Here is a 24,914-nt window from a genome sequence, read left to right on the forward strand (position 1 = left end):
TTCCACTGACTTTGGAGAGCTTTGCACAAGGCTATTAAAAGAGGCTTTCAATGAGAGAAGAGTTGCACTCTATCTGTTCTTACTAGCATTAGCAATGTCAGACTAAGAACTCTTTAACATTTGTGACAGCTTGGTGCAGCCAAGGGGTGCAAAAAATACACAGTCTCACAGAGCATAGCCCTGCTTTCAAAACTTGATTCTTCTTTTGCAAATAAATTTGCTCCCTCTTAAAACAAAGGGGGAAAAGCATCCTTCTTTTTTCTCAGTTTTTCCTCATTGTGGTTTGGTAAGTCTCACACTGACAAACACTCTCTTTCCCAAGAAACAAATTTTTTCCCAAAAATCAATTTGACCAAACAGCAGATTCCTCAAGACAGATGCCTTGCATGCACAACAGTCTGTCCCTACCCAATGGCACTCCTGACTCCTCTTTTTAAAATTCTCTGTAGCCTTTGTGGGTACACAGCTTCCATGCTTAGCATGCATGCATGTCATGTTAATAAAAAAGGTTTCAATTCACATCCCAGACAAAAAAAAAAAACACGTCCATAAATAAAGATAAAATAAAACCTCACAAGAGAATACTGATTAAAGAAGGGAACAGTAACAAGCAACAGGAACCAACTTTTCAAGTTCCTTAGGGAACAGAGAGCTTTGAGCAACCATCAGATTCAAGCCATTGATAAGTCTCTTTTCCTGCTCACTTCAAATTAAACTTCTAGCATAATCAATATCCAGAACATACACATTGGCTCCACAGGATTATTTGCACAATGCTCACACCTTCCTGCCAACTCCATACCTTTGCATCTCTTGCACACAACTCCTTGCTGTCAGTTGCACTCCCGAGAGCAGGCAGGATTAAGCTGCCTCGTTCAAAGCCATTCCCAGTGCACCCAAGCTAACTGCAATGAAGTGCTGACAGAGTGCCTGCACCTATGAGGGAAATGTGCTGTGCTAAGAGAGAAAGGGAAAGGATGTCAGGATAGGAGGTGACTAAATAACTCATGCATTTCCAGGCCTCATTTCAGTTAGAATATTTTTGCTCCTCTGAGATACTGTATGGTTATGTTTTTCATGTTTTTTTCTTTTCAGTTTTTCAAAATTCTGCACTACAACTGGAGGCGCCCCTGCAGTATTCTGGCACAGATCCCACAGAATAAAGAAGTACAAAATGGACATATCCACCTTGACACACACCCTCCAAGAGATTTTGCAGAGAAGGGAGAAGATATCCTGTGCAGGGTGCCCAGGGCTAACATGTCTAACATGCTCTTGGAGTAGAACATTCCCAAAGAGAGCACAGGAAGAGATCACCAGATACTCCTTCCCACTTACCTGGGGAACTCCAGCTCCAACACCTCTGCTGACCTCTAGAGAGGCAGGACTTTCTTTACAAGAGGTGTCCCAAGCCACTTAAATTTCATATCTTAAAACTTGAGTTTTATACTTATAACTTTATATAACTGTATAGAAAAATTTGTCATCACAAGTTATTATAACTGCCTTTTAACCATAATATAAATTGTGACAAGTATATATTGTCAAATTGCACAGAGAGATTCCCGAGAAGACTGCAACAATTGATCGATCAGTGCCTTAAGACACATGCCCCAGGAGGCTCTGTCCAGGCAAGCAGGCTGCACCATCCTGTGCTGGCCCTGTCTTCCAAATCACGCAACCGTTGCTTCCCTCAGACTTCAAAAATTATTTGTTCTATCCTTGAAACCTGATTTATTGTATTCAGTAAAAAATTTTGGTTTTGAGACTCATAAGGGCTGTATGTTTTCTTTGGGATAATATTTATTCCACAGAGTTTTTTTCTTGTTTTTCCTAAAGTATCATCACCTTCATCTTTCTTAATCTTATTCTGTTTCTGAAGGAAACCTAAAATGTGAAATTTGGGCCTCCACTCAATTTGATCTGTTGTTTGTGTGTTCTCCTTCAGTTTTTCCATCTACAACACTTATTTTAGCACTCAGCATTTCAAGGAAGCCAGGAAAGATTATAGTTCTTGGTATCTGGAAAAAATGTCTTCAGACAAACCCTGGTAGTCTGCTCAGTCTCAGCTTTGTCTTCACTGGCACCCACAGCCAGGGGTGCACCTGCAGTGTCACCCATCTGGTGCATCTCGCACCAGACCAAGGGGTTTGAAAATTGTTTGCTTCTTTTTGCAGACCAAAAATTCATTCCTCCCAAGGAAATGCCCAGGTAGATTATTTTGCAACCAAATGTTTATATACAAAGTATTCTAGTTTTAGTAAGTTTTTTCCTACAGCAAAGAGACAGCTGTCTTTACCCTCCACGCTGGTGCAGCACGGCTGGTCTGCGAGTTTTCTTGTGTGAAGTAATCATCTAATAAAGGTCAGAAATGTAGTAATAACTAAAATATGTACACTAACTAATATAATCTTTCCTAAGCACTTATGAACTCCTGTTGTCTGCTGCTGTATTTGATATGTTTCTGCTAATGGCAGTTTATATCAGCAGAAAGTACCCATGGTGTCTTCTTCAGCATTGAATAAGGCTGACCTTTGTGAACCACACAGAGGCAAAAAACCATATATTTAAAGATAAGTATCTTTTTTAAAAAAAGCATCACCTAAATATTAATTGGTCCTCATAAACAGAAGGTCAACTGCTGCTGCTGCAAAAAAAAAACTTTCACAAAAGACTGTGGGAGGAGATGACAACATTCACATACCTACAAGACACCATAAAACTATATTTGATCTAAATAAAGTAGCTAAATAAATTCAATAGCCCTTCATTTCAAAGAAACAGACACCAGAAGCCACTGCCAGGATATAGGCTGATAGATGGCAAGACAGACTATTTGCATGTGAGCTTGGCTTCAGCAGCTGCCTCTGAGACAGAGCTCTCCCAGGAGGCCAGAGCAGTGTCCTGGCCACTGGCACCTGGAGCTGGGGGCTGGCACTCAGGCACTGCACTCTCTGGAAGGCAGGCTTGGATGTCTGAGCAAGGAAACAGCATTGCACTCATTTCCAGCTTGAGGAAAGAGGACATCGTGTACTATTGTGTGTGTGTGTGTGTGACAGGTTTCTGCCAAGGAAGCACACACTCCTGCCAGCGTCTCCTAACAGAGCAAGCACTGACTGGCCTTCTGGGCAGAGACAAGAGTGAACAAGAGGAGTCCTGGCACCCCTTCTTCTCCCCAGTGAGGGGCATTCATGAGCACCATTAGCCTCATCAATTCTTGTTTTTGCCAGAAGCAGGAAAAAACCCTAGGTGCTTAAATCAACAGAGCACATCAAGTGTAGAGGCTAATAAAGACCTTTATTGCAGACTGAAGCCAGACCTAAGTCCAAGTGGTTAATGAGCTTTGGTCAGCTATTTGTTTTTCTCCCAAATTTGTTCCTGACCGCTTCATTTGCGGTGAGGTATTTGTGTCTTTTTATTACTTTTATTATTTATATGAGACATAAACCAAACACACTTTCCATCCTAACTGGCAAAACAGTCCAGTGGTCTGTTTCTCTTACACAGAAACAGCCTGGAGGCGTGACAGCTATCTTGCCTCTCCTCATGTTAGTCCTTAAACAGGCAAGGCTTTCTCCAAGGCCAACTGTCCTGATCCATCATCGCAGGCTATCAGCAAGCTCATACCACCACAGTGACATGATGAAATACCAGTTCCTGGCTAACTTCTGCTTCTTCCCAGCATTGCTAATGGTTCAACACCCTCAGAAACAACAGAGGTTAAGGACAACCAACAATCTGCCAATCAATTTTTGTACAAGGCATTATTCACTCAAGTAGGATATAAATCAGCAAAGACACAAAATAGTGGTTGACATAAACAGAATTTACATATTTTGTGCTAGCCTGGAGCTTTTTGGTGGACAGAAACCCCTCAGAGCAGAAATAGCACCCAGTTTCACTTTTTGTTCTTTAATGGGGGTATGAAATGACAGCTGATTAACAGTAAGTTTGAAGTCCATGGTGGCAACTATTGTAATTTTATCACTACTCTACAATTTTGTCTTGGACACCTGTTCAATAAATCCCTCAGATTTGATTAAAAAGAGTAAGTTGTTTGTAGCTGTCCTCGCAGCTTTTGTCAATCCTATAGTAACTATTATTCAGATCAGAGACCATAAATCCATGCCAAATTTATGACAGCCAAAATGAATAACAGTAACTTCTCTTTCCTAGCATACTCTTTGACATGGGTTTCAGAACCACTAGAGAAGCAGGGGAAGTACCTAGAGCAGCTTGCTGTGTCTGAGCCTCTGCTGCAAACCCTGCACCACAAAGCTTCAGCAACCCTGAGTACATGATGTCCAGCTCAATCATGAGATTTTTAACAGATGTGATCAGAAGGCCTGAACTGTAGCATTAACTGAATACCCCAGCCAACAGGGCATGGGGATAGAAAGCAAAGGGGTGTTGTGGGAAGAAAATAAAACTAAAAAAAAAAAGAGAAGAAACTGAAATTAAAAAAAAGACAAAAAGACAACAGAAAGGTCAGGAGAAAAATGCATATGGATACGTGGGGAAATAAGCCTGATAAGAGCAGGAATGCCTGAGGAAAGCAGTTAGGGAGAAACAAATGAGAAGCAATTGATGCCATGTTATAAATGACGTGGCAAATGCTCACAGAATATTGAAACAAAAGAATCTGTCTTCCCCAGTTACCTGGGATAATTAATTTCCACCAGTTTTGGCTAATTCATCAACACAGAAAATAACAACCCTTCACAGGAGCTGCAGCAGAGTACATTTTGAATATCCCTAAGGCACCCTTCCTTAGTTGTTAAAATAACATTCTTTCAGTTTTCCACCCAAACACAGGGGAGGAAGGGGAGGTCACAGAGGCTGGGAAGTGCACAGACTATGGCAGCCTCTTAGATGCCCAAGTGCCCACAACAAAGGAGATGGGTATAAGTACTGTACAATATACTGAAGGATCCTTGGACCTGTGATCCACTTTATTTTCCAGAGCAGAGTAAATCTGATCACCAGTGGGGAGGCTGTGAAGATTCAGGTACTGCTGCTTTAGGCAGTGCTGTGCTGCAACACATCTGTCCTTACACCAAACAAACCACCAGCCCCAGGGGAAGAGTCCTAAAGTACCAAATAATAATATTGATAGCACAGTAAGTCAGTGTGGGGGACCATTGCTGAACAAAGAGCACTCTCACATCAGAATTTGTATCAGTTGTTGTCTCAGAAATACTACAAGGCTCTAATGACCTTCTATACCTTAATTGATCTTAGCTGTTTCATCCAAGGCCAGGTAGGGTTACCTGCTTCTCCCTTCTCCCAGTGACTGGACTGTTGAATACACCCTGATCACATCTATGTTAGCACAGAAGAGAACTAAAAATCTTAGTACACAGCCTTGACTTTTATAAACAAGCATGCATAAAAATCTTGCACATTCCAATTAGATTATACAATGCAAACCCTTCAATATAAATTACAAAACAGACCCCTGAGAACAAGTCCAACAGCTTCAGAATCAATATTCCACAGAGTGCTAATTGTAGCAACAAACTGTGTTGAAGTTCACATGTCCTTGTTGGGTTTCCAGCTTTCATTTTGAGATGTAAACTGTCATGCTCAAACTCATGTTTGAGTTCTCTCTTTCCCTAGAGAAAGGGATACGTAGAGATTTCCAAAGCTTTGTGAATTCCTTTGGCACCTCCTAGTAAAGACCTCCCCTTGCCAAAGAATGAATATTTTACCTTGTGACATTTCTCAAAAATGTGACACGATGTACTAGACATTTGGTCAGCATCACATTTGTTAGCATGTTTCCATGAGCTTGACAGTGCTTTGGTCCCCAGCTGAGTGGCTTGAGTTAGCAATAATTTTTTCAAGGCTACATTTAAAATGAAGTCACTGTACACAGAGCAACAGTCCTGAAATATCACACTTTTTCAACCTTCTGAAATTGTGAGAAAGGACATTCCAAACTGTCCCACCTGAGAGGAGGCCATTTTTTGAGAAGAACACAAACTGTGACCATGACAGGGAGGTTCTGGGGAAGGCTCTCTCAGGAGGTAGCCACAGCAAACCTCAATACAGACCAGTATAGAAGCTGTCTGCCAAGCAGAATAGGCCTGGAGAAAATGCATTTCTCCTCTTCTCTTTGTAATGTACTTGTTCTTAGGAGCATGATGTAATGAGGGCTGGATGATCACCCCCCAGTCTGCTCCTTACCTTGAAAGAATAGCTCTGACTGCTGTGGGATGAAAAAGGGCTACCAGAGCAGGAGGTTGGCTGTACAAGGATTTCACCCATGGCCTCTGGGTCATGCCTGGTGGCCACAAGGTGAGATTCAGCTCATTCCTAGGGTTAGGAGAGAGACAGCTCCAAGCAGGGACAGAATGCAAAAGGATAACCAAAATAACAGATCAGTCACACAAATGAATAAATACTGAAGTACTTGTCTGGGCCATAACTGGGCATTATTAGGTACTGATCAGAGGGAAGGGTAAGCTGTGCAAACATTAGATCCCTGGCAGCTCATGCCTCTGGGCCACAGCTGGGGGCTCATGGGCTCAGGCCAGGAACAACAATTCAGGTTCTGATTTGGGTCAGCATTTACTGAGGCTTCGTCTCTCTGTTAACCCTAAACCCAAGTATAAGACCAGGCATGGGCAGAACCCTTTTCCACATTCCACAGTCATTTCCTAAACTGCCAAGTCCTTGTGCAGGCCACCCCTCCATTTTGTAACTACTTTTTTCTCTACACCAGTTGTAGTCCTTGTTTTTTTCTAATTTTTATCCTAACTGTACCTGGGCCACCTCCCCTAAGATCACTGGAGCCCTTTCAAGAGCTGATTCTTACTGCTTTTTCACTTTGATAACTAATCTTGCCAAACCCAAGCTAGTCCTGAGCTGTGAGCATGTAGTCCTTGGAAATCTTAGAGTGTTCCACCAGCTCAGGGAGCTGACTATCCTGGCCCTGAATATAGGCTGTATTTACTGGAAAGGAGATGGGAAATTTGAATATCTATTTGTTACAAAGATAGACCAGCTTGCAGGTTGTTAACATTGCAAATTGTAAGCACAGTGCTGTTGTAAACTATATTTGTGGCCACTTTCTTATCTTAGCATTAGTATTTTATGAAGATAAAGCACAAATATTAATACTGTACTACTTGAAAGCTTTAATTGATTCTACCTTTCAGCCCTCAACTTGGACCCTTGGAGTACAGCTGCAGAGAATAAATAGCCCAGGAAAACTACATTGCCTGCTGGAATACTAAAATAGGAAAGTGGCTGAGATGGTGTTTCTGTGTAACATCAGACTACTTGCAGAAGGAAAGGGAACAAACAAGGCAGTTAATGCTGTCAACAATGCTGCAGACCTGTAAACACTAAAATTATTAAGGCAGATGGTAAAAACCTGGTGAAGAAAAACCACAGCAAACTTCTCACTCCAAAAGTAGAAATAGAGATGAGTTGGCCCAAATAGCTTATTGTATGTTGAGTACTCATCAAGATTCCTTGGGGATTAGATGTATTTTGCAACAAACAACACCTGCAGGAGCACTACAGAGCCAAGGGATGTAGTGGGTAGAAGAGGAAAGGGATAATGATGGAAATCTTGCTAGCCAGGCTCACCCCTTTCAGGAAACATTACAATTAGGTACCACGTACCAAAGTGCCTGGGTTGTTTTTCTTGCTTTATCGTTTGATTTTCCATTTGGTTTCATAATTAGCTACCTTAGATCATGGTACCATTTCACATCTTAAGGAAATCTGTCCTATAAAATGTTTCCTCAAAGCATTTTATAAGCAGCTAACAGAAACTCCCTAACAGTGGTTTTATGTGTACAGCAGCAACAGAATTAACCTGATTCCTGGAGTTCTGCCAGAAAACAGTGTCTCTCAGTTCTGCTTAGCTGGCAAAACAGTATGGAAATATGGCCAAGATGTAATGGTTGTACTGATTTCTTGTAGTTCCATCAGCATAAAAAGGTGAGTTGGTATAACCAAAGCCTGGGGTGCAAAAAACTCCCAAACATCTATTGCCTCAACAAGCCAGTTGCCATTAAAGCAGATGTAGTACCCAGGTTACTTGCTGTTGAACAACAGAAGAATTTAGTGAGCTCAGGCCATTGCACAACACTGTCTGCAAAGAAAGGGAGGAATTAGTTTTTCCAGACTTGGAACTGTATCAGAGACAGCTCAGATGCATTCACAGCTGGTTCTTATTGGACCCAGCACTGACGTGAGTGAGCACCAGGCAGCAAGTGACCTGGTGAGTGTTTGTCAGTGGAACTTAGAGGAGACCAGGACACCAAAGTCATATAAAAAGTACCTCAGACACAGTTACAGATTGGCCTTAAAAAAAAAAAAAACAAAACAAGCAAAATTGAAAAAAAAAAACCCCTAACCCAACATACAGATTTAGCAATCTTGAAAAGGTTAAGCAAAAAAATATATATGTAGCAATGGCAAACATTGGCTGTTCTTCCTAATTGATATCCACAGCTAAATCTGATTTTGCCTCAGGCTTTCTGCCAGCACTGTGTACCAATTCTCTTGTTTTTATTAAAACTAAGATTGTGCTGTAAATTAACAGCTGTAATTAAGTGCAGTTTATGCTGCACTTGAATCGCCCTTTGCCACTGTCCTCCTTTTTCAAACATGATGACATTAGACTGCCTTTGCAGGCTTGTGCCAAAACTAACAAACCTTAGGTAGTTCCTAAGCATTTCAGTATGGGTAAATATTCTCAATCCTGCTCTTTTTAGAAGCATGAAAAACTTTACTGAATCAATACATTTTAAAACAGGCTCAGAGTTTCAAAATGAAAGAAACGTAGTTGCTATAGCAGAAGTTATTTGTATTTGACTGTATTATTTTCTTTTCTCTGCTTACCTTTTCTCTTAAAACCTCATTTAATGACCAGAGTTGCTTAGATAAACAACTAAGCATATCCAAAAGAAACAACAGCAAAAGTCAAAGAAAGTTCTTAGGCCAGCAACATTTAAAAATGTCATTGTTTCAAACCACCAGTATTTTGCACAAGCTAACATTTCTTAAGATCTCCACTTTGGTAACATACTTGGTCAAAGATGCATTTTTCCCTCACCTAGCTAGCAATGTATTGAATTTCCTATATATTAGCAACATTGCCTCTGAAAGAGAAGAAAAAAGAAAAAGCATCACGAGTCCATTCACCAGTGAGAAAGATGAGAAACCATTTGCAGCAGCTGTGCTGCATCCCATTGGAGCTGTCAGCCTGCTCCTGCCTTTCCCGCCGGAGCAATGACCCGGGCTGCGCGGCCGGGGCACAGCGCTGTTCCTGCGGGATGCTCCCAGGGAATCCCGAGCAGCCCGGGGAGCAGGCAAATACAGATTTATGCAATACAGACACTGAAATAGCATAAAACCACAGGAAAATGTAACCACGCCTAAGCCCAAGCAGCTAGGCTCAGCTCTGGGAACGCAGGCTCAGCGCCCACGGCTCGCCTTGGCTCCCAGCCCCGGGCAGAACCGAGCCCAGCGCGGCTCCCCCGGCGGAGCTCCGCTCAGAGAGCGCTGCCTTCAGTCTCCCGGACCGTGCTTCCATCAGAAATCCTTGGGGGCTGCCAAGGAAAGGAAGGACAGCCTTAACCTGCCCTAGGGGCTGGCTTGTCCCCCTCCCCAGCTGGCACAGACACATCCCCGACTCCCACCCCCACCGTGAGCAGGGTCAAAGTAATTGTGGTATTTGAACTGCTAATTGCAAGTAAAATGGAGGTGGACAGAAAACGGAGCCATAATCTAAGCTCCCAGTCCACAAAAATCAGCCTTTGCACAGACTTCAGAGGAGATACCGTGACACGTGAATTATTTAAGAATTTTAAAGCTGATAGTTCACTTTGCTTAACATGCACATTTTTCTCCAGATCAGTTTGCCCTCCAACATGCCCTCCTCACTCCCTGCTAGCAAAGAAGCATGCATTTTTTTCCTGAGTCTTAAGTGAAAATAAAGGAATGCAGGCCTTATCTGACATTCTGTTTACTCTTATATATCACCATTGTGTAAGGTCTGTAAATATTTTCCATATGTTGGCTAAAGCAATCCCTCCATTTCAGCATCTGTTCATACAGCCTTTCAAATTACGCTTAAAAAATTATTTCTGATGAAAGTCAAATAAAGACAGCTCAAGGGCTTTTCACACACCCATCCCCCCATTCTCCCACTATTTGCTACAGCTTTACTCTCAGAGACAAATTCACCATAGGGTTCATGCTCACTGTAACGCTGAAATTTTAGGTTCAAAGGCCTTATTTCAAAAATAAAAATGAAGTATATTCATTTTTTTAGGCTGCCTTACCTTTGACTGCCAAGCTCAGAGTGGGCTCCATCACTGAAGGAGGTTGATTCCTTCCCTCTGCATCCTGCACCAGCAAAGAGTCCTCGGGCAGTAGCCCCAGCTGGGTGGGACCCATGAGCCACACCCCACACACCTGGAGCCCAGGGCAAGTGGGGACAGCTGACCCACTGATGGTCACTGAGTGAACCTCCACTGGGCTGGGGAAATAACAACAAAAGGCACATACAAGAAATCCTATTTAAATATTTTGAAAACAAAACACTACTTTTGGCACCAAAACTTCAAGTAAGTCAATGAACTGCTGTGATGAAGAAGGAGAACCATTAGAATGATTTCAGGTAATCTTATTCCACCAAAGTCACCTTTCAAATGAAGTGGTCTCCCTGCTGGAGAGAGTCCCATCTCTATGTAGAGTTTGCTGTGCCTGGAGGATTTTAGTGAGCAAGAAGTTGATCACTGCCATGGTCAAGATTAAATTAAGATTTATGAACATAATATACTCTGTGTAAACAAATACCCAAGTAGAACCAAGAATGCTAGTGCATACTTAGTATGGGAGAGTTAACAGGAGTAAAAAAAACCCTGAACTGTACTCTTGTGCCTGTTGATTTATCTGACTGAATGGATTTCTGTAAGGATATCTAAATGACTGCATCGCAGGAAAGTATTTATACAACCCCAAACAATCATTAATTGCAATATGTGAGAGGTTCTGATTTTAATTATTGATCCTTTTGCCTTCCACCTCTCTTTCCTGTGTTATTTACTCATGTTCCCTGTAGTCCTTATTCTGTGCTGGCTACTCAGATGGGAAAATGTCTTCCTCTGTGAGTAACTTCATAATTAGACTGACAATAGGATGAGGGTTTTCCAAGAAAAGTTAAAACAAGAATCCTGCAAAGAGTTTAGTGAAGAAAACTCAAAGTTTTCTACAAGGATACAGCCAACATCTCTTGTTTCTCTTCCACCCGCCTGCACCCAAGCAACGAGTGAGTCACCTCCATAATGCACCCAGCATGCACTGATCACATCACACAAAATAAATGTCTCAAAATCCCATGTGTTTTTCCAAGAAATCTCCAAAACAGTTTGAGCTTCCCCTTGCCACTTCTTCCAATTGCTCATCCTAAATTCAGAGCAGTCATCATGGATAAAGCACACACCTCCCCCAGTAAAACTATTGCCCGTGGCTTTTTCACTATAAAGTATTTTTGTTTATTTGAATGTGTTGGACACCAGTCTGAACAGAGTGCACAGTCAGAAGAATTAAAAATGGAGAAGACAATCTACAGAAGGAGCCCTTCTTGTGGCTTGGCCATGTCTGACTGGAGGTGAAGGAAGACGTCCCCAGAGCAGGAGCAACACAGCTGCTCCAAGTGGTCCAGCAGCAGGAGACGGTGGGCAGGAGTCCATCAGCTCCCAGAGTCAGGATACCCCTCATTCCTAGCAAGACAAGAGCACTGCAGTGCAGAGCTCCACAAAACAAAAGGCAGATTTTGCAGCCAAACTTCAGACTCCAAACCTGTAGAAAAAGACTAGGCAAAGACAACAGTGGTACAAATAGGGAAATTCAATAATATGTCCAAATTACAGAGTAGACAGAGGTCAGGATCACACTGAGGTATTCCAGCTCCCAGCATGGGGGTCAGCCTCAGAATGGGAGCTGAGAAGAGCAGCTTTGAACCTCAACAACAGCAGAGGTCACCCAGGTCACTACAGAGGAAAGTACTTTGTACCAAAGGTTTCATTGGATGGTGTGAATCACTCAGCCATGACACAGCTTTCCTCCTTTCAGCACGAGGAATTTAAAATAAACTAGCCACAGCTGAAGAGCAGGATCCAGTGCATTTCAACATCTTTTAATCATCAATGATCATTATTGGACTAATTCCATTGACCTGTGAATCAAATTTATTAATCTGGGATATTTTCTATATTCATTATTCCACAGAGCACTCTTCTATGTAAGAGTGAAAAGCTTATTAAATATTACAGGGCATGGCATTCATCACTTGGAGCCAAAGTGATCTCAGAACATGCAATTAGTTTTGAAACTGGGAGTTAGGAAAACAGAGTTGTTCCAAGTTTACCCAGGAAAACGCTGTTTCTTGACCACATGAACCCCTTCATGATGGTTCCCATTCCTAGGAGTGTTTAGTTTACAGCCTGGCATTTAACACTTGTGCAGATTCACTCCACAAAATCTGTGTGCTGTGACAAAGGCACTGTGCTGTAAACACACCAGATGGGAGCTGGGAGCAGGAAAGAGAAAGAACAGCCTCTTACATCCTATGTACTATCCTTTAATGTAGCTTATGTATTTACAAGTGAACAGTGTTTGAAAAAGGTTGCATTGGCAGATAGAATGGGGGGGGGGGGGGGGGGGGAACTACCAAGAGGAACAAGCAATAAGTACTTCAAAAATTTAGGGAAATTTTCTTGATGTAATGTTTTAAAAATATAGTGAAGGACTACCTTTTTTCTTTTTTTCCCTTTTTTTTTTCACCTGGCAGAATGTGCCTTTCAGCATGAAAATTTCAAAAACACTTAGAGCAAAGAGTTTTAACTTTTCACATTTTATTTCAGATTGCTTTTAGTCAGGGGTCATGTAATGTGCATTTCAATGGCAGTCAGTCCCAGGGAAGGTGAGAAGTTCAGAGAACATCCCTGAAGCTCCTTAGTCCTTGGCAATGAATCACAGAGTATGTTAAAAGCACAGCCCATGACACATGAAGAGTGGTTTCCTCAAATTTCATGACTGATAAAAGAACAACTCCAATTCCTCAAAAAATATTTTAGCACTGTGCCACAGCTTCATGTGTCTGTGTTTGAAAAACTGAATGGTCATTTCTTCCCACAAACTCTAAATCTTTTCCAAAGGGTTCAATACAATGAAAATAATTATCCCATACAGTTATCCCTCTCCCGATCCCACTTACCTATTACTTGTCTAAGAGCACTGTGTGATTTTACTATTTTAGTTGCTATTCTAAGGCATTTGATGAGCCTTGAATGCAAGTTGCAGTCCATGTGGTTTTTTGCAGACTGTTATCTGGAAATATTTCTTTAATACTCTGGAATTCAAGCGCCACATGCTACTTTGTCTCAGTGACATCACCTAACCTACAAACTCACTCCCAGAAGACAAAGGCAAAAGTGTTAAGATAGAGATGTGCTTGCTTTGTCCAAAAAGCATACTTGGAAGTGTGAATGGAGTGCACTCAATGCAGGAATGGCAATGAACTCAAAGAAAAAGAGGAAGAAACCTTCCTGAAAACTTGGATGAACAGAACAGTTTCCAAGCCTCTCTGATGAGTGGGCTCCATCACATGCAGTGCCAACTAGCCCAGTCCTGGCCACAACACGGACACATTTTAAAGTAGTTGCCAGCTGAAAACATCTGGGAACAGGCAACGAGAATAGGGTGTGTAAGGGGTGGGATGGTTACAGCTGATGCATGTATGACTAATGCTGGTGTTTTCCTTGGAGACCTGAGCAAGTGTTGCTGAGAAAGGGACACGAGAGCAGCAGGGGCCCCTTGCTGACTGCCCCCCTTGTCAGGAGCCAGCCATGGCAGCCTGGAAGGGACTGACCTTCTCAAGTGCCAAAGTGACAGCACCTGGGAAACACAGCCCAGTGCTCCACACATTTCTGTCCCTTTATGGGAGTGACATTGCCCCAGAAAGACAATGTCAAATATAACAAGGGGAACTTGGCTGGGCAAGCCTACAGCCACACTCTGAGTGAGGAGACCTCAAGTGCCACCCTCTGTGTGCTGTGATCAGGTGTGCAGAACACCTGCTTCAACCTTCTCTTGGGGTTTTTATAGCAAAACCCACCCACGTCATTGAAGCTAGGATAGCTCTAATGCCTCGCTGCCTTGCATACCCTGCTCAAAAGACATCTTTTTTTTAAAAAAATGAGCATGGCATTTTGCACTGGCTGGTCTGAAATGTGAGCCTTCTTGACTAAAATGCAAATTGGAGGACCAGCACTGCAATTGTCAGAACTACAGTTGGAAATAAGAGATTTAAATGCTGAGTAGAGTGGAGGAAGAGGACTTTACAGCTGTGGAGCAGAATTCAGATGTTTGGAGAAAATGGGTAGTGTGCTGAACTAACATTGCAATAAGTATGACATGAGAGACTAGGGAATAGGTCCTGTTTTTAATAAAAGTCTAAGGAAGGAGGGAAGAGCTGAAGTTCAAGGAATCATCTTTGGATCTGAAGTACACTGGCAGCTGTCAAAACTGTCTGTTTGCCAGATTACATTTCTGTTATTAGGTACTAAAGAACAGCTTACACACTTGAGAGATGCTTTGTTGGTGTAAATAGACAGAATTTGATGGAAGCTGAGGGAGCAGGTTTATACCAGGTGGGAATTTGGCCCTTAGTTTGCTTTAAAAATGAAATATGGACTCTGAATAACACAAACTATTTTTTCTTCAAATGTGGCATTGAACCTGGATCCTGGTAAATGCCTCCAGTTTTACACACATTGGTTTCTTTCCATGCTGTGAAAAATCTTAAAGGTTTGTAAGCAGGGGGCAACACTGGAGTTATGTGCCCTAGAGACAGAAGCTGCGTGCTTGTATGGCAGTGACCCTGATCTCCTCCAGTCTCCTTCCCTGTAACTGTTTCGTTTATGGATTGTGTCAAAATAAACCTGTACCGACACATTCCTACCCTGTACCACCAGCACAGAAAGGTCTGAGAAGGATGGGCTCATTCAGATTGAAGCACTTGTGTTTTTAAGAGCTGGCTCCCAGCATGAGCAATGCCCTCTGGAGAAGATGCCCTTGCAGATTCACCCCGGCCCACTGCAGGTGCTCAGTAAGGAGAGGAATTTTTCTCACATCTCCATGGGCTGCCTTCTCCAGCCACCATACAGGAGGCACAGGCTGATGGCTCCCCTAACTGCCTGAAGCAATCCAGGCCTGTAAGATTTTGAAAGACAGAACAACTGAGTCAAAACTTCCAGATGTAAATTGCTTGTTCACAAGAGCACTGGCTTGCATGCTCTGCATGTTTTTTTGCACTACTCATGGCCACGTGCATTCTGCAATTCACGTTGGAACTTTCCCTTCTTGGGTTCACCCAGTGCTAGATGGAATGATGTGTGTTTGTATATACATGTGCATTTACACTGAAAACAGAACCGTGTGAATACTTTGGGTTTTGATATAGCAGCTTTCCTTTTGCTCAGTAAAAGCATGAGAAATCTACAAAATGTAGCTCCGGTCTCTGCAACAATACTATTTGTCATTAATCAAATAAACACTGCAATTAAGATTTCTTACAACATCTAGATGAGAGAATAGTAAATTTGGTCTTGGTTCACAGTTGTTTAATCAGATATTGATTAAAAGGCATGCACTCTAAAAGAACAAGGTCAAAGTTTCGACATCTTATAAATTTTTATATTGTAATGGAAGGGCAATATAATAAACAAAAGTTTACAAAAACAAACAACAGAAAAATCACCTGGAATGAGCTAGGCATGACCCTACTCCTACCATTAAACCAGAAAACAAAATTAACCATTCACAATGCCTTGCCCAAGCTAGATCTGTGAAGTTCCCAATATAACCGTGGCCTCCTTGATAGGTTATCCCATGATTCAGGTGATGGGCACAACCCAAGCAGAAGAAATCATTCTGTCCTCAGAGCAGATCATCCTGTGCTTTCCATAGCCCACAGGGACAGCAGCTGGCCCAGGGAAGGCCTCTTGGTTTATGACAGACCCTTGTTGTCTAGCATGCAGTAAAATATGACTCACTTCAGGGACACACACTTGAGAGAAGTCACAGAAAAGTTCACTAAGCGCTGCCAGTAAAAACATGGGCGTACTTACTCTGTCTTTGTAATGGTACAAAGCATGTCAGTGGGGTACGTGCTTTCCAGTGTAATCATCCCTCAGCCCTCTCTGGAGAAAGACAGCACAGTCATGCTGCAACACTCATAATCACAGCATTCATCCAACTTGCTCTGTCAACCAACTTGACAATAACCTCATCATGGATTTCTTCCTTTTTCCAGTCTTAATTATCAACACTGCCTCCACACATCATCAGACTGAGAGCACAACCAGCTTAGTACATGGAAATCAAAGTAACAGCTGCCTTCACATAGGAGTTTGTCATCCTGTACCTGCTCTTGCCTCTCTCACCTTCCCCACCTTCCCCACCCTTCATCACCTTGCCCTGGTGTTCTCTGCTCATCAGAGCTGCCTGTCAAGCACGTCCTGTGCTTCTAAGAGGGGGTTTGAGACATTTTGTCAGAGGACAGGGATCCAAACCCCACCTTTGTGTTTCTTTCCACGGAAAGTAAGAGTGAGGGCGGCCTGTTCGTGCCCAAGCCCAGCCTGGGCAGGCGCCTCCTGCGGCAGAGATCCCTCAGAGCCGCAGAGCCCTCACGGCTCCCACACGATGCGCCAGCGAGACGGCAAGTTAACAATTAGGATAAAAACGTGAGCCACTCCCCAAAGCCCACACGAATCTTTCACCTACATTGATATTTCACTTTGTCCAAAAAGGGTCCCAACAGGTCTGCCGCTCCCCCACAGCTCCCCTGGGCACACAGGGGCCCTGAGGGCTGCCCTCCTTTAAGCCCGCACCCCAGCACCGCTGGCTGCTGCCCCTGAGGAGCCCTTGCTCACCGCTGCCGAGCTGCCCCCAGCTGCCTCCCTCCCTGACATCCCCGCAAAGCCCCGGCGGGACGGTGCCGAGCCCCGCACTGCCCCTTCCAGCCTGCCGGAGGGGCCGCAGGGCGCACCCAGACCCGCCGTGGGGCCGCTGCTCCATCCCGCTGCTCCCGGGTGAGCTGCACAGGGAAAAGACAGGAGCTGTTCTTGCTCAGGATGAGGATCTTTATTCTGAGCTCCTGGATTCAGTTTTTAGCAGCAGAGGAGCTCCCAGAGACAGGACTGGTGCTGTACCTCTTCTGCTTGCAAGAACACTCGCTCTGCGACCCTCCCAAGTGCAGATGGTGATTTCCAGCCGAAGCCTTTCATATTTCACGGCCCTTCTCCCGAGTGCAAAGGCCAGACAGCCCCGCTTAGCTTACACACACACCTGGTTTGTCTGAAGCAGCCTGTTAACAACAGGGGCATCACAGGGACGGCCATACCCAGAGCTAACAGCACGAGTAATGCGTGCCTGCAATAACCCTGCCCGGCTGGCTGATGCCCAGCGCTGTGAGCTGGAGCTCCCGGGGACAGGCACTATCCCAGCCCCCGTGCCCTTGGCACGCTGGGGGCATGGCAGCCCTGGCAGTCTGCCAGACCCAGCTCCTTTCAGGCTGAAGTGTGGCATGAGTCTCCAGCCTCCCATTTCCAGACACTCCTTAACTGCTTCCTTCATGTTATTTTATTTCAGTGATTTAAATTTTCTGTGACATGTTTTGGCACTCGAAGAATTTTGTGAAAACCTAAATATTCCTGCTGCGAATGCTCTCTGTGTATGCGCCTCTTAAATCTTCCTGTTTATTTTATTTTTCAATACTAACAGCCAATGTTACTAATCACCTTTAGGATCATGGACTCATAAAAATATTGCGTAGTGCAAAGGCTACATCCCAAGCTCCTACAAACCCATGGGATATGCCTACTTGTATTATGGACAAAGATATTTTTAATCTTTTCACTCTATTTACAAAGCAAATCTGGACTTTAAATGCTTAGAGAACTGGGAAAACCATACCACTTGCATGGATTACACTGTGATTTTGCAGGCACGCAGTAAAAAATTTACTGACAAAACAGAGCGCTTGGTGAGCCACTTAACACATTGTTAAATACCATCAGCTTTCTCTGCTTAATACTCAAGAGTTTGTTTTTTAAAATACTGATTTAATTTTTTGTCTCTACAGTATGTTCTTTACTAGAGCCGGCAGTTTACAAGCAGCAGTAACAGAGGAAAAGAGCCTCCACCCAAATATTTTTTAACCAATTCCTCAAAATATTTGTGCCAAAACTGGATGGAAAAAATGTGTTACTTAAACAAGAGTGCAAGAGTAACACTTTTGTGCTGCTTATCCTCCTCATCTGCCCACAAACCAACTCCTTTTTAGACTTTCCTAAACACAGTAAACCTGCAGCTCAGCACAGCAGGGTGAGCAGCCCGGCCAGGAGCCCCCGCGGGGCACATCACCTTCTGGGCAGGCTGCAGTGGCACCCTGAGGGCTTCCAGCAAACCACAGAGAATCTGCCCTTGGAGCTCTGAACTACTTTGCGTAGGTGAAGGATGTAATTTGATCTTTCTTTTGCAAAGTGTAAATGCACGCAGGTTGGCAAGGCTAGGTGCAGGGCCCGAGATTTGGGAACACTCTACAAAAACACTTGCTGCAACCAGGCTTCTAGCCTCATAAATATCTGCTTTACAATTACAACGTGACAGCCGTGAAAATTTATCAAAATATTGTCTCCTTTTCCTTTTATATTGTCTTGGAAGGAATGCTGTGATAAATTTAATTCTGTTTAAATTTGAAGAGCTCTGGACTGTGTTTTTCCCAAAACTGGCACCTGGTATTTTTTGACTGTCTAAAACACTTGCTTCACTCACAATGCTTGAGGGAACAAATATGCACAACATTGATACCTACTCTGCAATATGGCAATACTCTTACCTCTTATTGTCTAAAAATACTTGTGCAAATATATCAGAATTCATTGGCTAATAATTGCATTTTAAAATTAATTCCACATATGAGACACTGATTATGCTTTCACACCATATTTCCATCAAAACATAAATTTTACAGGAGAAAGGGAACTGCAGCTGCAGCAACTTTCAGCTGAGTTCACCCTATGGAGCTCATTTCCACAGGAAAACAGAATTGTCTTGATGCAGTAACAGAATATATGGTTGTTATGAAACAACAAATCTATTGCACCTCTGTGAATTGTGTCATAGGCAACACATAAGCTTAGAACTGCTTCTAATTAATAGCCTTTTCAGTACTGAAGGAATCTTGCTTTTTAAAGTGATCATTTAACATTTTAGATTCCCTTACTAAGGAACTCCCTTTAGTGAGTCAATAACTACAATGTCTGAATAACCCAGGGAAAAACCACTAAGGCTGCTGCACTCAAGTGCCCATAAAGAATATTCTGCACAAGAAATACAGGAAACAAATTAGAAAGCAGGATAGTAAACATCCAAATTCTTGTCCTGCTGATACACAGCAAAACAATCTGCTCCTGCACAGGAAGACCATTCACTGATGAAAACAGTCTTGCTCATGTGTCTCCAGTGTAACTGCAGTCACAGGTACAACCCAGAAGCACTCTGCTGCTGCAGAGCCATGGGCTTCACTGTGCTCAAGCCAGGCTTTCTGCAGAATTCAACTGAGGCTGTGTCTTGACATGCAACAACTCAATGCCCACAGGATCAGAACTCTGGACTTCAACTTTGAGCAAAAACCAGCAGCATTTAACTAAACATATCTACTGGTTTCTGCAAGAAGCCATGACACTGAGTAGTCAAAAAAAGCCAATGGATAAAAGAACTCAGAAGTGAATACACAAAATCAAATCCTGCACCCAATTCCCACTGAAATTTATGGGACATGAGGATAGACTTAAATGAATCATGACATAAATTATTAATAAATTGATATATACTTTATTATGCACAAGAGACTAAGATGACATGACACTGTGGTTATCAAAACTGTACAACTATGCATTTCCACAAGGCTCTGAAATACTGAATGCAATATGAAATACAAATGGGGTGTTCAGACTGGCCACAGGCTTTAGCAAGTAAATTTCTCCCATTCTTGGATTTGGCATTTGCACCTAAAAGAAATATACTTATTTATTCAAATGTGAGAATAATGTGTTTGGAACTGTCAGGACATGGCAGCAAAGATCTGGTAACGCTATGAACACCCTGATGGATGACAAACAACAACAGGCACAATAGTCACCTCACGTGAAGGGCTGCCAGCACAACCAACAGTACAGTCTTCTTGTGAAGCATGAGGTAGATATACATAACAGAAATAACATACAGGAGAGGAATGGTTAGGAAAGAGCAGGGGGAAGGTTACAATCATCAGCATCTACAGACAATTTGCAAAATCCATTTTCATGTGGAAAATGCTACAAAAATAGCCTAACACAGAAAGATCTGATCTTGAATCACAAATGTAGAAATGTCCAAAACCAAATAAAGTAAAAGGCTGGAGTTAGTGATTAGACAACACATGACAGAACAAGCAATCTACTTGGGAGTTTAAGTATCCTACTAATAGCTTTTACAGGCAGAAGGTGTCCATTTTAAGCCCAGTCCTCCCAATCTTACATAAGAAGTTCCTTCGCAGTTGATTCCATCATGCTGAAATTAACACTGACTCCATCCATCCAAACCCCTGCTTTAACAGCCTCTGCTGGGACAGCAGAGTCTCCCTGGCCTTCGGGCCCCACAGGGCTCTGCCATGTGAGTCCAGTGTGGTGAAACCCCTGGGGCAGAGGTGGGAATCAGTGCCTCAGCAGTCACGTTCCGGAGCTGCCACACCACACACAGAGACTGGCAGTGCTGACAAATGGCTGCTGTAAAACCAGAGCCTAGAGCTGTGTCAGGCTCTGAGCTGAGGGCAGCTTAACAGCTGCTGCAAAGTACTGCACACTTCTGTTAGAAAGTTATTCACTGGGAATGCTTGGGTTTGGTTCTCTCTCTTTATTGAAGCAGAAACGACTCTTCCATCTGCTAAGCAATCATGTGCAATTTTGGTAAACTCCAACAGACAATTAACTCAGTTGTATTAAAATTGCTGAATTAAATAGCTGAGTATACCAAGTTCAGTTAATTTAAACCGTATTTCACACATAAGTCAACAAATCAAATCTTTGACCTTTATATATTTTTGGTTTATCCAATGGTATATATAAATCTGTAAATTATTCTAAAATTAAATTTTTGATAAAAAGATTGATAATGCAGCATGTTTCTCTCAAAAATATACAATTATCTATTTTACACAGAATTTTTCAACCTGTCCATCCCAACAACCAAATCTAATACTTCCTAGGAGAAACTACTTAATAAAATATCTGAGGAAGGAAAGGGTTAAAACGGGGAAAGGAATTTACAAAATATGTAAATTTCACAGTAATTGAAATTAAACATTTCATATAGAGTAACTTACATTTATCTAAAACATTTAAATATATCTTTATACAGAAATTTAATGTAGTAAAATATAGCTATGATTGAAGTTAAAGACTCTAGTCTTCTTTGAAGACATCTTTAAAGACTTTACACATAGAATATGCTTTAACAATACATTCTGCTGAAGGTTAGGCAAAGCGCTTGCTTTTCAACCACACAGGCAGCACATTCATCCTCCCGACGGCTCGGAGCAGAGCCAGTCCTGCACACCCTGCTGCACGGGGGAACCACGCTTACATGGCACCCTGTCCACCTCACCAGGACTGCTCACTGGCCTGCAGCATCAAATATTTTTTTGCATGTGCAACTCTAAGGCCCCCCTGCCTGCCTGGACACCGAGACCAGCCCTGGTTCAGAGTTGGGCATGTGCTTCCAATAGTGAGGACAAGGCGTGCAGTTACCCGTTTGCATAGGTGCTTGCAGGATTGGTAACAGATTTGATTTAAAGTGAGTAATACTCTGCCTGATCCTGGGCACTTAAATCTTTGCATGTGTTGCACTTGGACCATTCTGGCATCAGCAAGGCACAAGTGTAAAATCAGCCAGAAATTTGCAGCTCAGACTTCAGAGCAGACTATCACTCGAGTGGAATGAAGTCCCTTCCTCTCTTGCAGAACACAGGTAACCTTCACTACAACTAATGAAAGTTATTCATCTCATAGGAAAACAATGCTCTCTCTTCCTCAAAGAGGGATCAGTAGAACACATTACAAAGTGGCAAGTTAACAGTCAAACAATTACATGTTAAAAGTGTCTTTTTTTGCTTTTCATTTTGCATCAATTTGAAGATGATGATAAGGCAATGACACTAAAAATAGTGACAATTAGTACCCTTCTTCCATTTCCATACTCTGATACTACTTTGGGACTATCCAATCATAACGTTCATACAACAGTTTGACACAAACAACTGCACAACTATTTTCAGAGAATAGCAAACAACAGGCACTATTGTACATTCCTTGTGCCCTCAAACTCATCTCTTATTTCAAAAAGAATTTAGCCTAGCTAAAAGATTAGAACCAAATCAACTCTATCTACCTATTATAAACTGAAAAGACAGTTTTTACTTTATATATATATATATTTATGGATTATATGTTTATGTATGGAAGGAATGCTGTGCTAATTTCCAATTGGTAAAGTGGTTAGGCTGTGTATACCTTGATATATATCTATTTGCATAAAGACATTGCCATTAAAGGTACACACCCATCTATGTTAGTGCATAAGACCATTCTTTGTCTTAATGTTTGCGTGTGCCTGTATTTGGTATCGCAGATCAAAAAATCTCTTATAAAAGAGCTTTGGCCCATAAAACAAGAGAGGGAATGTCAGAGTGTGCTCTTTTCCAATCACCAAATCAATGACTACTATAACAAAAATACCTGGAACAAACCTGAAGCTGCAAACACAACAGGAAAGCAAATGAGATGCTGTAGCTGTAAGCTGAAGAAACAAAGATTATTCAAAAGGCTAAATGTAGCTGAATAAAAAAATGTTATTTACCAAGGAGATCTGACATTGATGCTTTCTTGCTCAGAAAAAGAGACATCCTTTTACCTAAGTTCACCTTTGTTCTTATGTAGTGATAGGACAAGGAGTAATGGCTTTAAACTGAAATAGTGCAGGTTTAGATTAGACATTAGGAAAAAACTCCTTACTGTGAGAGTGGAGAGGAACTGAACAGGTTGCCCAGAGAAGTTGTGGATATCCCACCTCTAGAAGTATTCAAAGGCACATTGGATGGGGCTTGAGCAACCTGGTCTAGCGGAAGGTGTCCTTGCCCACGGCAGAGGGTTGGAACCAGATGATCTTTAAGGCCTCTTCCAACCCAAACCATTCTGTGATTCTATGACTGAATTCCCTTAATGAATATCTTGTGTCAATGATAAGGTTCAGGGAAAGGAAAAAATCATATAGACAAAGCAGCATTTTTCCAAACTGGCATAGATTTCACATTGAGGGCCCACAGACCCCTAGAACAGGTTGCAGTACTGTAAAATTAGTAGCTTTGTCACATGTAGCATAACATGCTAACAAGATCCAACAGGCTGTGTTCACTCATGCATTGTGTGCTCGTATACACACTCACACACACAGTGGCTTCCCCAAAACAAAATCAGTCTTTTTTTCTTTTTCCTCGTAGAAAAATCCCGCCTAATTTTTTCCAGAAGCAACCAAACCGATCCTTTCAACGTTCAGAAGCTGCTGTCCGATGTCCCCACAGTCCTGTGCTGCTCCTCGGCTGTGTCCCCGGGTTAGGTGGCACTGCTGCTGGAGCAGGGGGTGCTCTGTGTGCTGCCAATGCTGTGCGCTGCACTGCTGTTCTCGGAGGCTGGCGGCGATGTAGGGACCTGCTGCCTTCCTGCTGTCTCCCCTGAGGGACAGGCAAGAGAAAAAGTGGGGTCAGGAGAAGGGAAACTGAAAATGTTGTCATAGAAAATAACAATCATTTCTTCCCAGTCTTCCTCTTCTGGCGGTTTGTTTTCCCATGCAATTAACATATTGGGTAACAGACCTTAATTGGAGTATCTCTGAAAATGTTACCAGACTTTGGCACCTAAGCATTGCTGTGCACATGGGGAAAATAACAGCACTGTTTCCTTGAGCATTTTACAAGCAGCTGATGGAAACTGCCAAGATCAACACTGTCTATCTTCTGTTGTCAGCTGTCACTCAAAATGGGTCCTATTACACAACTCAGACACTTTACAGCTTTGCTGTTTCCAGGAAAAAGGCCAGGAAATGTAGGTTTTAGTTTTAATGCCAGTTTATAGAGTGGCACATTTACTAAAAGTGTAGCTCAAAACAATCTTCTTCCATCAGCTGGACACCACATATCCTGAGACACAGCCAGTTTTCTCCATGTAGAAAAACAACAGGCTATCCTGAAAGCTTGACTTGATTTACTCCTAAAACAACATGCAGGAAGCTTTCCTATAGTTACCACAGTATGTGCAGCACTTAGAACCTGTAGTGAGAGCATGTCTCAACAATCCCTTCACTACTTAGATTGCCAAGTCAAGCACTTGGGGTCTCCTCACACCGTTCTGCACCTGTGGCTGGGATTGAAAGGAAAAATCCAGCTGTCAGCTAAGCACAAATATAATAATTATGCCATGTAATGCCTGAAAGATCATAATATGGCCACGTGGGAAACCATAACTGTGGCATCTTTAAAGTTACAGTGCTCAAGTCTGTAACCTTAGCAATATCACAAAATAGTCTCTTCAAAACAGATGGCAAGACTTAAGTTTATATAATGTGCACTGTAGCTGCCCCCTCCCTTGAGCTCATCTCCAGCACGTGAACCTGTGATCTCAGTGCAGTAACAGTCACACTGCTGCTGCCTAAGCTGCAGACCTGCCGTGGCAGCCAGCACCAGCACAGCTGCCTTCCCAGAAAAGGAGCAAGATGGAAATGATTTGTGG

General features: G+C 42.6%; 1 protein-coding gene across 1 annotated transcript in view; it reads right to left on the reverse strand.

The window, feature by feature from the left end:
- Window positions 1–19,906: 19,906 nt before the first annotated feature.
- Window positions 19,907–24,914, reverse strand: part of TGFBR3 (transforming growth factor beta receptor 3) — a 107,674-nt gene continuing 102,666 nt past the window's right edge. The window contains exon 17 of the mRNA XM_059854223.1: window positions 19,907–23,860. Within this exon, the coding sequence (XP_059710206.1) occupies window positions 23,742–23,860 (119 nt within the window). The 3' untranslated portion in view covers window positions 19,907–23,741. The remainder of the gene's footprint in view (window positions 23,861–24,914) is intronic.

The sequence above is a fragment of the Haemorhous mexicanus genome, chromosome 9 (assembly GCF_027477595.1).
Source record: "Haemorhous mexicanus isolate bHaeMex1 chromosome 9, bHaeMex1.pri, whole genome shotgun sequence".
In the NCBI taxonomy this organism is placed as follows: domain Eukaryota; kingdom Metazoa; phylum Chordata; class Aves; order Passeriformes; family Fringillidae; genus Haemorhous; species Haemorhous mexicanus.